We start from the raw sequence: 16802 nt of genomic DNA, 5'->3' as shown, positions 1-16802 counted from the left end.
TATATCTAAATTCAAAACCCTTTCGCTGGACCAAAAAGCCAAAGCCAAGTAAAACAACGATTAAGGAGCCCAACGGCGTCGTATCTCTCTGTTCCTTCATCTGTTTATTGTTTAACGTTAATCAAATTAGACCGTAACCACTTAACTTTTGTAGTAGTATAATGCTCTTGCCAAGCAGAGCAAATAGTACTGCTCTGTTCCTTTACACCTCCAGCTTCGGTACGAAACTTTCACGCTGGTTTCTGGGTTAGCGTGAGGAAGGTGGAAAGCGAATTCCCCATTGGGAGGACAGGGGTTGTCAGTCCAGTTGATTCACCAGGTATAGCCCACTCCTACCTTTTTATATCCGGCAGCTCTCTATAGCATGCTTCTACCTTGTCTTGACATTCATTCAATCGGAGAAAATCAAGTTCAAGATTGCTTCTTTTTTTTTCGCTTTTTCTTTTTGGAATTTTTTCGTATGTTATGGGATTCTCCGATTCTTCTGTGTGTGAAATGAACTGCTGAAGTCGTGAAGGTTGAATGTTACAGCATGTTGGCATTTTGGGTCGAAGGGTTTTGGGTTTTAGGCCTTCTTCGAGGGTTGTCGAATGGTTCTTTAAAATTTCTGGTTCTAGAGGGAAAATAAAAGGAAGAAAATAACAACTGATAAGATAGTAGATAATAGTATTGTAGAAGTCTTTCTGTTTGTTGAGTTTGTTGGTTGGATTATCTGAGTTCAAACCGTGTACTAGACAGTTGATTTTTCTCCACATTGTGGGTCATTGTTCTGATTTAGGATCTTATGGGTCTAATCAAGGCCTGTTGCAGCTATTGCCTTCCCTTTCTTAAGCTAAAGTCCGGAGCTCGTACGGTCTCGTCTTATTTTTTGTGCAATGGCCTCCGGTAGACATCTACCTCCCAAGTCTGGTATTTTTTGTGTAGTTGTATGTTTAGAATTGAATAAATTATGCCATCAAGTTCTTTCCCGTGTATTTTTTTAAAAAAATTTTACTTATATTCCCCCACCCCCAACCCCCTCCCCCTTCCTGGGGGTTGTTATGGTAGCAAAAGAGGTTTAACAGATCTGATTTGTCAACTCATGGAGATCAGATATCTCCTAGAAAATTGTCCACTGGACATGGTGATTTATGTGTTTTGTCTGTCAAAATGCATGTTGATTTATAGATTGTATATGCTACTTCTTTTTAAGTCTTCATCACTTCCACTGGACATGGTGATTTGTGTGTTTGTCTGTCAAAATGCATGTTGATTTATAGATTGTATATGCTACTTCTTTTTAAGTCTTCATCACTTTTTGAGACTGGTGATGTGCAGGAAGAGAGAGAGGGGGATATGTTGATAACTTGGCAAATTTAAAACTCTTTGAAATGAGGCTCTCAACTTCCTTTCTGGAGTTATCGTACTAATTAATCTTTATTAGGCCAAAGTATCAGATGCATGCATAATGGGCTTATATTATTTGGACACCAACATTTGTAGGTTAATGCTATATTGTTGCAGTCAAGATAATTCAGATGGCAGACCAAGCCTTGTGTGTTTGAGGTTGGAGAAGTTATTAAAAGATAATTGATGAATCAATAATGAAAACTAAAAGGTCATCTGCCTGCCCAGTGTTCCTTGTTCTGCACATAAAAGACCATGTAAAAAGAATGCAAAATGTGGACGAATATCAGAAGTTAGTGAGTTTCTGTTGCTGCTTACCCATAGCAATGATATATGAAATGTCCGAGTTGTTTCATTGCGATTTTAGTTATGCATATGGAACCATGAATTATCCTTTCTTGCTCAAGACTTATTTGATTAGGAGTAGCCATAGTGGAACTCTTGTTGATCTCTTTCATGCATCACATTTAATGCTGCTAATATGTTTTACTTTGAGAAACACCACATATAAACTTTTCCCTGGAAGCCTAACTGTCAAATGATCATTTGAATTTTTCTGAATTTCATTTAAAATGTCTATTCTGTTCTGATGTTTCTACAGGTTACAGCAAAATGTTTCTTCAATCACAACTCTCATGGAATGTAATAATCCCTCCTGAGAGCCTTGATTCCAATGGTTTGGCACTTCAAAAGGCCATTATCATTCGCCTTATGGATGATTTTGCTGCCAAAAAGGCAACAAAGGACCTGGGTTACTTTCTTGCTGTGACTACTTTGGATAAGATTGGGGAAGGAAAAATTAGAGAGCGTACTGGGGATGTACTCTTTCCAGTAGAGTTCAGCTGCATTACTTTCAAAATCTTCAAGGGAGAGGTTCTGGAAGGTGTTGTTCACAAGATTCTGAAGCATGGGGTTTTCTTGAGATGTGGACCTATGGACAAAATTTATCTCTCACATCAAAAAATGCCTGATTATCGATATGTGCCTGGAGAAAACCCAATCTTCATAAGTGAAACATCCAAGATTGAGAAAGATGTAACTGTACGTTTCATGGTAATTGGTGAGCAGTATGTTGAGGCTGAGGCGGATTTCCGAGCAGTCGTTGGCTTGAATGGTGACTTCCTTGGACCAGTGTAGGAGTCTCAAATCTTGTTAGCCTCTGACTTTCAAGAAACACCTATTTGATCATGGTCTAGCTGATTGTAAATGTAGTTTGACATTTCCTTTATACTTTTCGGTAGGATTCCTGAAAAAAAGGTGGCACTTCTTGTTTATCTTAGAATGCTGTCTCAACTTTGTATCTTTTGTGGTGAATATCTCACTGTTGGCCTGTTTTGGTTCTCCACCTGAATATAATTCCGTTGATCATGTGCTGGCGTGGTTGTTAATCTGCTACCACTTAGAAATGCTTGGACTTTTCAACATTGTGTAGCTAATGTTGTATCTTGCAGCCTATGGTGTTTAATTAACGTGGTCGTGTACTATCATGTCTTGAGCCTAGATTCCATACCGGACAAGCACCATTAACATCAGAATATGAGTAGCTATAATGCAAACGGCATCGAAAACAAGAAGGCAGTCCATGCATCGAGGAGAGCGGATCCACCTTTTCACTTGCAAGTAGGCAGCAAACAAATAGAATTGAAACAAGTTTTGGCCTAACTGAGCTGAATCTTGATGCCTAACTGAGCTGAATCTTGATTTTATTTTATCAAGTTCGAGCTTGAACTCAAATTCGATGAGTTTTCAATATAAAGTTCGGGTGCGATTTCAATTTCCAATTCTAGTTGAGTTGAGTTTAAAAAAATAAAAATTAATTATTTTATTTTTAAAAAATGAATAAAATAATAATTTTTCATAATAAATAATAAAAAATATATATAATTTTATTATTAAAATAAATATATATGTATATATATATAATCGAACTGATGAACTGAATATTTTTTATTGGTTCAACTCGCATGCAACCTACTTGCAAGGGATTGCAAAGTTATTGGTGGACCAAATTCTGCACCGTGCGTTGTTACATATCTCCATTAAGTACCCTTCTAATGCTGTGGATAAAGATATACCATTAAAAATTATCATAGACGTCAGATCCAATATTTTTGCACTGTTGTTATGCTGCGGGTCAATGGAAATAAGAAATTATTAATTGTAAGGGGAAAAAAGCACAACGAATCTTCTATACCACATTATGTGTAACTTTGTGTTTCACTTTTTATTATATTGTTATTTCTCATACATAAACATTATGTTTTAGTTCTTTTTTGTTTTCTTAAAATCTAATAACTATTATTGGATAGAAGATCCATTGCAGGAAAAAAGGCATTGGTGTCTTCATCCAAAAATAATATATTCATTAATCTCTGCTCCTTCCTTTTGTGATGATCGCCTAGTCTAGAGTAAGGATGTAATCGAACCACTTGCATGTAACTCGATCAAGAACTCAACTCAGTGGCTTGATTGTGTACTTTAATTTGAGTTCAAGTATTATTTGTTTAGGATCGAAGGCTCGTCGAATCTTATCGAGCATCAAGTAATTAATTAAAATTATATATTAAATTATTACATTTTTACTCTTTTAGGCTTGATAGTTATATAAATTACGAGAATATGGACTATGACTTTAAAACATTTATAGGTCATACAGTCATTTCACATGAAAAAAATAATAATTTGATAGGTAAAAAAGGCAAAATTGAGTATTTCTAAAATAAAACAAGGATCTCAAATTCAAGTACTTGACTCGAACTTGATCGTGCTTGCAAGAAAATCAAGTATAATCAAATCGATATCTAATATTCAAACAATTATTCAAACTCGAGCTCGAATAACGCCTTTGTAATACCCGAGTCGAGTAATGCCTTTGTAGTATCAATTGGAACTCGAGTACGCATCCCCAGCCCAGTGTGTGTTCCTTCCCAACAGAACAGGAGCAACTCTTGGGTCAAATCCTAAAGCCTTAAAATTAGAGTGAACCCATAATTCCCGAAAGGAGGAGGACGCGGAGGTCATGTTTAGTTACCAATTCCAGAAATTTATTTTTTAAAGTGCCGCCTCAAAATTCCTTCACCAACAGATGATATACCTCGATTCGTTCTCAAGATTACTGAATTATTCGGTAAAAGCTCATATGGTGTCCCAAATACTCGAAAACAGAACTGTGGTAAACAATCCAATGGAGACGAGAAAAGAAAAATGTTAAAAAACTTTATAGATGCATGACCAATTCGTTTAGAGCAATTTTGTCCTAACAAATTCTTAGCATCTTCCAGTTCAAATCTCCCCATAGGAATCGAACCCAACAAAGAAGCTGCTAAAACACAAGCAGCACCAACCCAGCAACGTCTGCCGTAAAAAATAATGCGAAGCTTCCTTTTAATTTTTTTTATCACACCTACCCAACTCGATGAACAAAGATGATGTTTATCACGGCCGTCTACATCTAATCTCCCCAGTAGATGTACCACGAGTCCAGAAGCCTGGGGATCCTAATTTAACACACAATAACAAAGAAAAAACCGATGACCACACCCTTTTTTTAGGGTCCCACCGCAAAATTCAGGCCAATACCGCGCTTCTATATCGCCGCCACTACCATGTAAAAGATCTACCCGCCGGCAGCATCAGCAATAGGTGGTGGATGGATATGTGCTTCTACATCTCCACCTCTACCACGTAAACAGTCTAGCAGCATCAGCAATAGGTGGACATGTGCACAATTATATGACCAATTTGAGGTCCAATCTAAGCACCAAAGATGAAGGATAACAAGGTCAAGCCAGAAAGAGATGCGATAACGAGCCTATCACACATCAAAATCTCTTAATAAGTATTCAATGCCATATTCTATACAGGAAAGAAGCCTTACCCACCACATAACTATCAAAGAACGTCAATCACCGAGCACCATATTCTGCTGTTCAACCACTATGAAATAGTGCATATGCATCTACTAACTAACAGACGGCATCAACAGCTACTTGATCATCAGCCTCATTTCACCTTTTCTCGAGCATGCTATAAAATAGAACACGAGTTTCATCATCATATAGAATTTTTATTAACCACCCAGACAGGAGAAAATACTTATGCAGATCACACAAAGAAACTCGGAATTGAAATATATTCACAATAAACGCATGCAACCACCAGGAACATTCTAGACCATAAATTAAGCACACAGTGATGCTTCACCATTGAACAAAGACAGAACTTTCTAGAGACAAAATGGACGCCAAAAACAAGGTGATTCAGACTGGCATTAAAGTTTTAGAAACAGAAACAACTACCCCACAGAACATATAGTCCCATTACAAATTAGCTGATTCAGAGGATCCTCCTACCAAAAGCATGGGCTAAAACCACAATGCAGAACATGCAACATAATCAACATGTTGACTTAAAGCAGGGTGTCTTCCAGAAAACCATCACTCCTGCAAAAAAAAAAAAAAAAGGCAACACATCACGATATTAGGTCATTGCCTGTAAAATTTCATAAAGCAGAACACAACTCAGGATACGACCTTCTCTAAATAGAGGGGAGAGAGGCTTTGTGGATCAGCAGCTCGGCCTTGTGGAGACAAGCTTTGAGCAGTGGAGTACAGATCATTATGGGTTAGAGCACCAGTACCATTCCTGGGGGATGATGTCCTCCGTGATGATATATCACTCTGAGAGCTGGGGCTACGCCGGCGTGGCGACGCACTGCAACATTTCCAGAACAATTTAGCTAGGAGAAAACAGTAGTCTTAATAATAAAGCAGACATGACATTTACAGTACCTTTCAGAAGATATACTACTACTCATCCTGCGTTTATCATGTCGACCCCTGCCACGAATTCTATCATATTCTGGACTTTCGTCATCATAATGACCCCTCCTATGACTTCTATCATATGGACTTGGACTACGGCTCCTGCTTCGATAATGGTAATCTCGTCCCCTGCTTCGATAATTGTAATCTCGTCCCCTGCCTCGATACTTGTCACTCTCATAACTGTCACAACTTCTGCTCCGACTTCTCCTCCGGTAATCTCTGCCCCTATGATAATCATCCCGATACCTGGAAAACAGTTCAATCCCAAAGTCATATCCCCATTTTATGCCAGTAAAATGGAAAAGATGTTGGCATCTGAAAGAATTCAAGGCCAGAAGCCAAAAAATTCTAACACAGCAAGTGAACCAAAAGTCCATATAGATATCATAGCATCGATAATGGTAATCTCGTTCCCTGCCTCAATACCTATCACTCTCATAGCTGTCCCAACTTTTGCTCCGACTTCTCCGCCGGTAATCTCTGCCCCTATGATAATCATCCCGATACCTGGAAAACAGTTGAGTCCTAAAAGTCACATCCCCATTTATGCCAGTAAAAAGAAAAAGATGTTGGCATCTTGAAGAATTCAAGGCCAGAAACATTATAAGTAAACCACAAGCCAACATGTATATGATATTCTGCTTCAATACCTCATCTGCCCCAGAAAATAAGTCGAGCAGAGAAAAACTACATCGCTAGCATTGGATTCTTTGTATCCTTACACCACAGAACACACTTAAACCAACCCCAACTTCTCAGCAAATTGCAATCCATGCCACACTTATACAACAGAACAAAAAAAATGAAATTCCAGCAACATAATGTAACCTCATGATTACAGAATACCAACATCAAGTCATACGTAATAAACTGCATACACGTGACAGAAGTCACATGACAATGAAAATTGTAGAAGGTTTAGGATGGCACTTTCTCGACACTATTACCATAAGTTGAGCCCAAACAAATAAAGGCAAAGACCTCACCTTCGTCGAGGACTTTGACTTCTTGACCTGAACCTGCTTCTGGGCAACTTTTCAACAATCCTCCCTTTGTGGCTGAGATCCAAACATGAAAGATCAAATCAACATGTCCAGAAAAGGAATTAGCAGAAAAACAGTTGGAAAAAAAAAAGAGCTTCAAGACAATACATACCTAGACACGGAAAAAGAGAACAACAAAGATAGAACACCCCAAACAAGGATTTGGAAACAAAAGGTAGGCAAGAAATACATATTTACCATTGAGAAAAAGTTAGACAATTACAAAAACAAAGACAAAATATTGTTAATTGTCCAATACTATAGAAAAAGCAAAATCAAGGTGGCTTGTTGTTAATAATTTATGTCGCTTTAGAATCTTTGTTATGGCCTCATTCAATGTTTGTCATAACAAACTTACCAAGAATAACTATAACTCATGATAACTTTGAACAATACCACTTTATTTTTTTTTTCTTTATCCTCCATATAACATTTATTTTAGAATTGCAAATACTTGGGGCATAACTTTCCCACTAGAATTTGGCATTAAATGGAGAAAAAATTAGCTGCACAAGTGAAAGTCATTTCACAACCAGTAAAACAAAGCTGTTGTATATGAACTGGACATAATAACAGCAAAGAAGGATGACAATCAATTGATGAACAATACTTAAGAAAGAGGTCAAGGCAAGAGAGACTTACATCCTCTCTGCATTTGGCCCATATTTTGCAAACTGAACAGCAATTTCTCTTCCATCAACCAATTTCCCTGTCCAAAATGGCATCAAGAGAACAATAATTAATTAGACTCAAACATACTTAACAAAGGGTGAGACAGCAGTCAAGAAGTATGTGCATCAGTTTCTTATATTAATACTGTCTCCAACAAGTGATCTGCATGCAGATCACTTTAATGAATTCCACGAAGCTAATGCTGGAATTGCATTTGCCTACACGATGACCAGAAAATTTCTACTGATACACAAAAGAATGATCTCAGAAACAACTATCATGATGATACTTGTGAAGCCATTTAGGGAGATTGTGAACATTTGCAACATTGTGAAAATTCAAGTGTGACTGTAGAGCAGTCTGCTGGAGTACAACATGTAAGCCAGTCTAGGACATAGAAGATGATGATGTGGCAGCAGATTACAAAATCAGTTTCCCGTCCTCCAGCTTAATACTCTTATAAATGCAAATGAACCTTTGGTTTGAGCATGGAAGATAAGCCACAAGCTGCCAGTATGCTAAACAAGTAGAAGGCCTGTAATCATGTGCATTGGAACTTCTATTTTGTGCCATAATTAAGTACCCAGGAAGCTCAGGTAGAATGAATAAATTGGCTTTTCCAATTCCACAGATATATCTTCTCCCCCAGTTTCCCTACGGGCTTATTAATCACTAAGTCAAATGAACACCAAAGTTGAGCAGGGAAGGCCAGTAGGAGGATTAAAAATACTTGGCATGTTCCATGGAAAGCATCACAAAAATTCATTCTGGGCATCGAATTCCATGCAAACAATTCTCCTTCCACAGAGTTTGAGATTGATTTTACTTCTGACAGAATAGCTAAAACTTATCCTTTCAACCACATAGAATGGACAAACATACCATCTAGTCTATCCACTGCTTTTTGGGCTTCATCTGCATACTTATAGCGGACAAATGCAAACCCTCGTGACTCACCGGTCCTGCAATTAATTAAGATTAAAATAAGAAACATGCAACCAAATGCAGAGTTCTGGAGAAAAGGACCTCCATTTTTATCAGTTCAATGTTCACTCTATGAATTTCAGAGCACAGTTTAAATGCACCACTGGAGATAAAGTAGAACACAAATTTTCAATAAAAATCAATCATCTATTAACTAATAGGTTTAAGATACGGAGAAGATGCTATTTCTGCATCCAATATCATTATAGTACAGTGTCTAAAAATAAAACAATGTTAATGACTAAGCGCATGTTTTCAACTAACCAAATCTTTTCATTAAGCTAAAAGCTGTTGTAAGTGGTCTCAATTTGCTTCTGGCATTTCCTTTAGCTTAATCTAAGCAGCAAAATACAGTTATGCAACAAAGATACTTGGATGCTTTAAAAAGAAATAATTTGTTTTCTTCTGAAAAAACACTTCAACAAAACATGCTTCCAATGCGATTTTCAACAGCCATCTATTTCATAATCCGCTTTTATAACTCTAACTACAAAAAAGAAGCCGTTTAGGACAAACTTCTCATCGAAATTAAGCAATTGGTTAAGCATGAAGCAGCAGAGATCAGCATGCCCGCGGTATTTCCACAAAAACAAGAAAGACCTACTATAAACTCTTGAATCTGATTGTTTAGGGCATGGCACCATCCATTTCTTCAACAAAAACTTTTAGAGAGAAAAAAAAAAAAAAACCTTCGGTCTCTAGGGATAAAGATATCAACAACCTTTCCATACCTATCGAACAGCGGAAAGAGATCATCAGCGTTCGTGCCTATTGATTATTTTCCACCACAAGAGAAAACCAATAGTGAAAAAATATAGAAAATAAAATGTAACAAATAGAGAGAGAAAGGGAAGGGGGGGCTTTGTGGAAGAGACGTACGGAACGTTATGTTGAGGACGAGAAGAGAATAGGTGTCAGTGATGTCTGGCGGACCTGACCTGACCTGACCTTCCGAAGTGTGACATACTGACTTTCTTCCTCAGCGTCCGGTGATCGGCTCAAAGTTCTCCTACGCTATCCACTGGAAATTCTTCTCCCTGGAACGAACTTTCCCGAAGGATTGGAATGTGATCCATCCAGTCCCCGGTATTTATAGGCAATTTTTCCCCCATTTTATTGGTTTGAAAATATAAAGAAAATCGGTTCTTGGGTTGGGCTTTCCTCAGCCCAATATCTCGAGACAAAAGTAGACGTGTTTTGTTTCGTTTATCACAGGAGCTCCTTAATTAACATATCTAGTCTATGCGGGAATGGGGAAGTTTTCAATTGGGCTTCAATTGCTGATGTGGCTGGCTTCCATTGGATGATTGGTGGTCGTCCGGCCCGTGATTCTTTCCTCTTGATGGTTGTCCAGCCCGTTTGACAATTGGACAGGCGCCGAACTTGGTTATATCAACCAAGCATAGTACAAGAGACTGGGATTTACCAAAGATTCCTTTTCCGTGGTGTCAGGTGTGCACATGGCTCGAGAAAGAGAAACATCAGAGCTCAGACCAACGCCTTTTCTTCTCCTTTCTTTCGATGTCTGCCTCTTTCCCCCAAAAAGCTCTTCTTCCTCTCTTCTTGTTCCTGTTCGTCATCACCAACGGTGCCATTTTCCCTCTTTTATCCTTCATTTTTCCGATCGACAACAACGAAACCAAGATATGGTTGGTATTTTTTTTTGTTTCAAAATTTTCTTCTTCCTCCTCCTTTCTAGAGCTTCTCTAACCTTTTGTTTTTCCCCTTTTTTACGGGTTAGATTGTCTTATTTTTTTGCTGTCTGTGATGTTGCGATTTTGCAGGTACGAAATTTGGAGATTTTCTCTATCGTTCTCATGCTACTTTGTAAGTCTATCTTCCCTCTTGAAGCTGCTCCTTTTCCTATCTTATCCTTCATTTTCTCTGATCGACAACAACAATACCAAATATATGGTTGGGAATTTTTTGCTTCGCTTCAAAATTTATTTTTCCTTCTTTTTCTAGAGCTTCTCTAGCCTTATGTATTTTTTCCTTCTTTTTTTTTTTCCTTTTGCAATGTTTAGATGTTGCAGTTACGAAATTTGCAGATTACCTCCATCATTCTCATGCTATTTTCTGAGCTTTTCCCCCCTTTTTTGAAGGTAGGTTTTATATGGTTATTTTCTAAAAGAAGAGTTATTTTTGCTGTTTCCTCCCCTTACTTTTGCCTGATTTCCATCTTTTCCGTCCGTGACTAAAAAACATTAAAATGCAGTTAACAAATTTGATTAAGTTATTTCTGGTGGATTTAAAAAGTTCCTTATCCATGTTTGATTATATAATTTGTATATTTTGGTGACGTTGCAGGTCCAAAAATTGGAATTTTCTTTGATTCTCTCAAAAACTACTAATAAGGTGGTATGGATCAACATATTCCCAACCTATTTTGCATAATATTGGTGAATGTTTTGAGCGAGCCTTCTTCTATTTGCGTATATGTGATTACAGTTTATACTCTGCTTTTCTTTATTTTTTTCTCTGCAAAAGAGATTGCTTTGGATTTTTTTGTTATTTATTTCTTGTTATGACATATTAGATGTAAGTTTCAATTTTGGTTATCATGAAGTGTTTATCCTCTTAGTTGTGTCTTGGAAAGTTTAAATTTATCATGTTTCCTTGAGCCTTTTAAACTTAAAATTGATCAATCCTCACTAGACGTTGGATTCATTTGTGCATTTCATAGGTCTCCACTTTTTGGGTCTTTTTGTACGTGGGGTTACTTTTTTCCCTTTTCCCCTTTTCTGTTTTAAAGTAATGTAATGATATAATCATGTTTAATTTATCAAATGTTTGACAAAATGTTAAAACTGTTAATTTGTTAAATAGCAACTAAACTTGGAAAAAAGTTGTCCCCTATAACCTATTTTCTTGATTTTCAACCGAAAGACTTTGTTCCTCTATCCATGAATTTCCTCTCTCTTCTCATGGTCTTCACTTACTGATAAAAAGGAGAAGCTTTATGTGCTTATATAATCTCTTCTTCTATTGTAGTTTTACAAAAGGAAAAATATCTGTTTTTAAATGCTAATCTCTTAGAGAGGTCTTCTATTTAAGATTTTTCCCCATGAGTACGAATGTGTAATCTTTGTCATGGTGCAGGTTTTTTACCCATAATATTTTGGTTGGTCTATTTATTTAGACAAAAGAAAAAGTGTGAGGTTGGATATTATATAGGTGCAATCTTCTGATGATTTTTTCCCTTCAGCCTTCTGTTTTATTAAAATACCAGATTTTGAACAAATATCATGAATCAGAAATGTCTATGCTCAATTATATATGGTAGAAACTGATATGTGAAAATCGGCTCTAATAATTTGAAATTCACTCCTTTAATTCATTAGTGAACAGTTTGTTAATAGTAGCCTTCCTACCTTTTTTCATGCAACTTATTTTAGACGGGTTTTCCTTCTGGGTTTATATTGTGTATGACATGTGTTTTTAGCAATTAGAGGATTATTATTTGACTAATTAATATGTTAACAGGTTACAAAAAATAAGTTAGAGTGGGACTAATTGGCAGTGGAGTGAGAGAAGTCTTAACATGGGAAAGAACAAGCATAAAAGGCATGTTAAAGATTTGTCAATTGACAGAGCAACTCTGTATGAACATTAACTAGATGCTGCCTAAGGTATATGTAATTTGGTGATAAAACACTACATTCTGCTGATTTATTTTGGTGGTTCTTGATTCTCATTTTGCAGAATTTAAGTAGTGAACTCTACCACAAATCCTTGAAAGATGCTGCTAAGGCATAATTTGTTCATTATCTTTCATTTGCTAATCACCGGATAACATTTTGTTCCATGTGTGTTTCTTGTATTAGGAACAAAAAGAGGTTTACTTGAAATATCACACCTAGATAACTAGTTATTACAAAAATGGCTGGTCTGTGTGTCTATCTATTTTTTGCATATGATGTTTTGATTTGGACTAAAGATTAAAATGTTTAGTCCAGATTATTATAGAACAATGGTGAAGTATGTGTATGTGTGTGTATAAAAGACTATTACATGTGGTGAGTTTATTCCTAGCATGTATTTAGAGACCATTAACAGGTATAAGAGGAAATTATGGCTGCATATTTGCTTAATGCAGCAGTTTTGCTAGAGAAGTTTAGCTTAGTTATACTTGGCTTAGTGCCTTTAGATCTCGACATATTGCTGTTGCTTGGGTAAATATTTTTGCTTTAGGAATCAGTGTTTTTTTATTGCCTTGAAGACTGCAGGTGTAAAAAACATTTACTCATGTTGATTTATTCACCAAGATTTATTTCTACCATTTTTTTGGGATGTCATTTACTTTATGATCATATAGAAGAGATTTTTATTATGGCTATAGCAAAACGTAGGGTAGCACAGGCGTGATGTGGACATGATTTGCTTCAAACAAGCAGATTTTGTTTGGGAAAAAATCATATGATTTGCTTTAGTATTTGTATTTAACATGTATTTGCATTATATAAGTTGACTTTTTTTTGAGATTTTAATATTTCAGGTTCCAATCTCGGTCCTTTATGTTTTGCATTGCTGGTCAAGCAGAACCACCCAAAAGAAACAAGAGGTCTAGCTGGTTGAAATTTATCATATGCGGAATTTGATAGTTTTCTTTGATGAAAAAATCTGGATTTGTTTTTTCTTTACCTTTTTTCGATTTTCAGTTGGCTTTTTCTTTAATTTTGGTTTCTTAATCAATTTGGATGTGAAACTTTGGAAATGCATTCAAATGTTTAGTGCTTAATGCCTATTTATGGTTTGGCAAACACAAGTTCTTTGCTTCCTGCTAATCCTCAGGCTTTGTTGCTATTGTTTTGCTTCGTATCCTTTATGCTCTAATATGTACCAAATGTTTATTACAAGATATTAAGATATGCAACAAAGGATTGGAGAAATTCTTTTCTCAAAGTGCACATTATTTAGACTCTATGTTTCTTTCCCTGGAAAAAAGTTTATCTAATTTGATTTTGTCTTTTCTTTTTCCTAATTAATTTGTTTTTTTCAGCATTTGTTTGTTCTATATTATTGCTAGATAAAGGAACAAGGAAAAAGGAGGCTGCTTTTCTCCATTCAACCATGAAGGTGTGTTTTAATGTTTTTGTGTTCTCTTCATTTCCCCCATCCCTCCGTAGTAGTTTATTGTAAATTTTTTCTCACTTTGCCCTATTTATTGGTCTTGAAAAAAGTGGAGGATGATTGTTTGGGAAGGTTATCCTATTTCCTCTAGATTTAAAGTTAGTGGATTACCTATTTCATTTTTATTTTTTATGTTTTTCTCTTCTCGTATTTTTTGCATCATATTGAAGCATTCCCTGAAACTGCAAAATGGATTGTGGGAATAAAAAGATTAACCTCCAAGTGAAACTTCATATATAGGGGAATATCTGACTGTTTTGCTAGCAATACAAAATAAAAAACAATTGGTTGCGGCCAGATTATCTTTGCAATTTTTCCATTGGTAAGTGTTTAGTTGTAAAAAAACAAGACATATTGTAGTAATGTTGGAATCTTATTGATTTTGTGTTAGTATGACTAAATATAATGTATATTGATGATATCTTGGCAATGAATACTCTTTCTCGGCTCTATTTGATGAACCTCCTCTTGTTCCCATAATGATTCTATTGTTTGGTGATTTCTCAAATCATTTTCTTGGTTTTGTTCTTGTTCTAGCTTTTATTTGTTTAAGCTATTATGGGACATCCTTTTTGATCATTTTTTCCTCATAGTTGATGGCTACCAAAGCACATAGAAATAAGGTAATTTCTTCCTGACAAAAAAGAAAATGGTTATGACTTAAGATATGCATGTTAGTAATTGTACTTCTTGCTGCAATTTAATTTGTTTGATTGAAGCGTATATAAGGTTCCTAAGCAAGACACAAAGGGCATCATCCAGAAAGCTAATTCTTTTGACTCTTGAATCTTTGAATACCTGTGCATCGTGGCTATGGTAAAAACTTGGTTCTAAATTTCTTTTTTTTTCTTTTCAAAATAGAAGTAAGAAAATTGTGCCCAAGATAAAGGTGCAAAGGTGCAACTGTTTATGCGTACGTGGTCTACTATGAGAGATAGGTAGCCAGCTATTTCACACTTTTGGATAGCAATTTATAACTCAAGTAAGTGAAATTAAATTCTTGGTCTCTTGTTTTCTTAGTTTTGTATCAATATGTTTGATTATGCCCACAATGTGCTACTTGCTTTAGTAAGATGTTTGGCGTGTTATGTAAATAAGTTTTTTAATCATTGACTTTAAAATTTTGGCTACTAAAATAAGCACAAAAATCAAGACGAGAAAATTCCTATGGTAGATTTAATATAAATTAGGAACTTAAGTGGCATGCCACTTTTGCTGTTTCATTGGAGCACAAGGACTTGACAATTTAGGAAGTGGTTTAACTAATTAAATGGCTGAAACGGTTTAAAAAATGTCTTTTTAAAAAAAGGTGAAACATGTTTAAATTGTAGCACTAAAGAAGTTGTCATTTTCTTTTTTATTGATTTTTTTATACAGTATGTATTATACAAAAAAAAAATTTGTCTTTCTTCTTTTCTCGAATTCAAGTAAGAACTTATATACAACCCATAAGTAATGACAAAAAGGTGCAGAATATTGGCTGATTAATATCTTGTCCTTTTTTGGGAGCACAAGTGGGAATGCAAAATTTGGTTTAAATCCATTTGACAAGTGTGCAGTTTCAAACCTTTAAACATGAGATACACAATTTTTATACTTAGTCTAACTCAGCCAAATAAATAGTTGTGTATCTACTTGGTGGTGTAGAGATGTTTTATTACATTTGATGAAACAAGAGTATGAAGCCTCCTTGGTGAGTTCTTACTTTATGTTATTTAAATAGTCAAGATTAGTTCAAAAAATAATATTGCAAGTTTTCTATTCTACAAGTTCCTGTATTCTTTTCTTTATGTCTCTACGTTTTATGAATTCCAAAGAAATTGAACTTCTTTCGTCTTTTGGTGATTTTAATTCCAAGATTCAAAAACATTTTTGAATAAGTTTCTACTGTTGTAGGAAAACAAGATTAAAGTGATAAAATTTGTTGGGTCAGTGGATGAATATTTTGGCCTCAAATGCCATTTTGAAAGGTATTGATACCTTTCTTTGTTGTTATCATGCACCCAAAATATTTCCATTATATATCTATTTCATTTGCTTTATCGTATCTCATTTGCTGTATCAACAAGGTTCTAAACTTGAGATAATGACTTGTTTATCTTATCACAGATTGGAAGCATATGCAGCTCTCCACTCCCGATTGTGTTTGAGTCTTGTATCTCTTAGTATTTACATTAAAAAAGGGAGTCTTCATGGGTGTTAGTAGTTGAGAGAAAAAGGGCATTTCATAGGCTTTTTGTATTTTTATAATTTATACCTTTTGGAACATTAAGTATATTGTACTGATACTGCTTTCTAATGGTAAAATCTGGTGGAGAAAGAAATCCAGTAAGTCCGTAACTTACAATTATACTTTTCGTTTTCTTTCTAGATGAGAGTCTATTTTCTCAAGTCTGCTTACATGGATGCACTTCACAGTTACAGTATCATCGAAAATTACTCTTGCTAATTGCTTTAGAAACTTTTGAATGGATAAATACGACACAGCTTTATCTAATTTTGAATGGGTGAATACAATATTTATGATTCAGCTTAATATAATTTGCAACAATTATGTACTTTGTATAACTGGAAAAACCTAAATAATTGGACAAACTTGAAATTTAATTATGTACCATGCATAACTGGGCAAACATGAAAATTTTCACCGCGCATCGCGCGGTGTTCCCCTCCTAGTCATTGTAAACTCCATCCCATTATTAACATATCTAGTCTATGCGCGAATGCCGTTGTTTTCAATTGAGTTCTAATTGCTGACGTG

At 35.6% G+C, this 16802-nt stretch overlaps 2 protein-coding genes and 1 pseudogene across 28 annotated transcripts; 2 read left to right on the top strand and 1 right to left on the bottom strand.

Annotated features, from left to right (window-relative positions):
• Positions 1-165: 165 nt before the first annotated feature.
• On the top strand, positions 166-2754 carry LOC113726653 (DNA-directed RNA polymerase V subunit 7). The gene is made up of 2 exons (XM_027250483.2): positions 166-319; positions 1988-2754. Exon 2 carries the CDS (start codon positions 1999-2001, stop codon positions 2521-2523), a length of 525 nt encoding a protein of 174 aa, XP_027106284.1. The 5' UTR covers positions 166-319; positions 1988-1998; the 3' UTR covers positions 2524-2754.
• Positions 2755-4575: 1821 nt separating this feature from the next.
• Positions 4576-9891, bottom strand: LOC113724034 (uncharacterized; annotated as a pseudogene).
• Positions 9892-10324: 433 nt separating this feature from the next.
• LOC113726651 (uncharacterized) lies at positions 10325-16365 on the top strand. 27 transcript variants are annotated; one of them, XR_003457592.2, is made up of 9 exons: positions 10325-10560; positions 10696-10738; positions 10936-11013; positions 11219-11266; positions 13407-13472; positions 13938-13987; positions 14903-15023; positions 15938-16011; positions 16151-16365. XR_003457592.2 is itself a non-coding variant. In XM_072075021.1 (7 exons), the coding sequence occupies exons 1-6, from the start codon at positions 10433-10435 to the stop codon at positions 13983-13985; spliced, it is 414 nt and encodes a 137-aa protein (XP_071931122.1). In that variant the 5' UTR covers positions 10325-10432; the 3' UTR covers positions 13986-13987; positions 16151-16365. The 27 variants fall into 27 exon arrangements, 1 of the variants encoding a protein (XP_071931122.1); XR_011839145.1 differs by having other exon boundaries at positions 11219-11269; positions 14906-15023; XR_011839144.1 differs by having other exon boundaries at positions 11219-11269.
• The last annotated feature ends 437 nt before the right edge of the window (positions 16366-16802 follow it).

Source organism: Coffea arabica, chromosome 2c (genome assembly GCF_036785885.1).
Source record: "Coffea arabica cultivar ET-39 chromosome 2c, Coffea Arabica ET-39 HiFi, whole genome shotgun sequence".
In the NCBI taxonomy this organism is placed as follows: Eukaryota; Viridiplantae; Streptophyta; class Magnoliopsida; order Gentianales; family Rubiaceae; genus Coffea; species Coffea arabica.
This window is presented reverse-complemented; position numbering and strand designations above follow the sequence as displayed.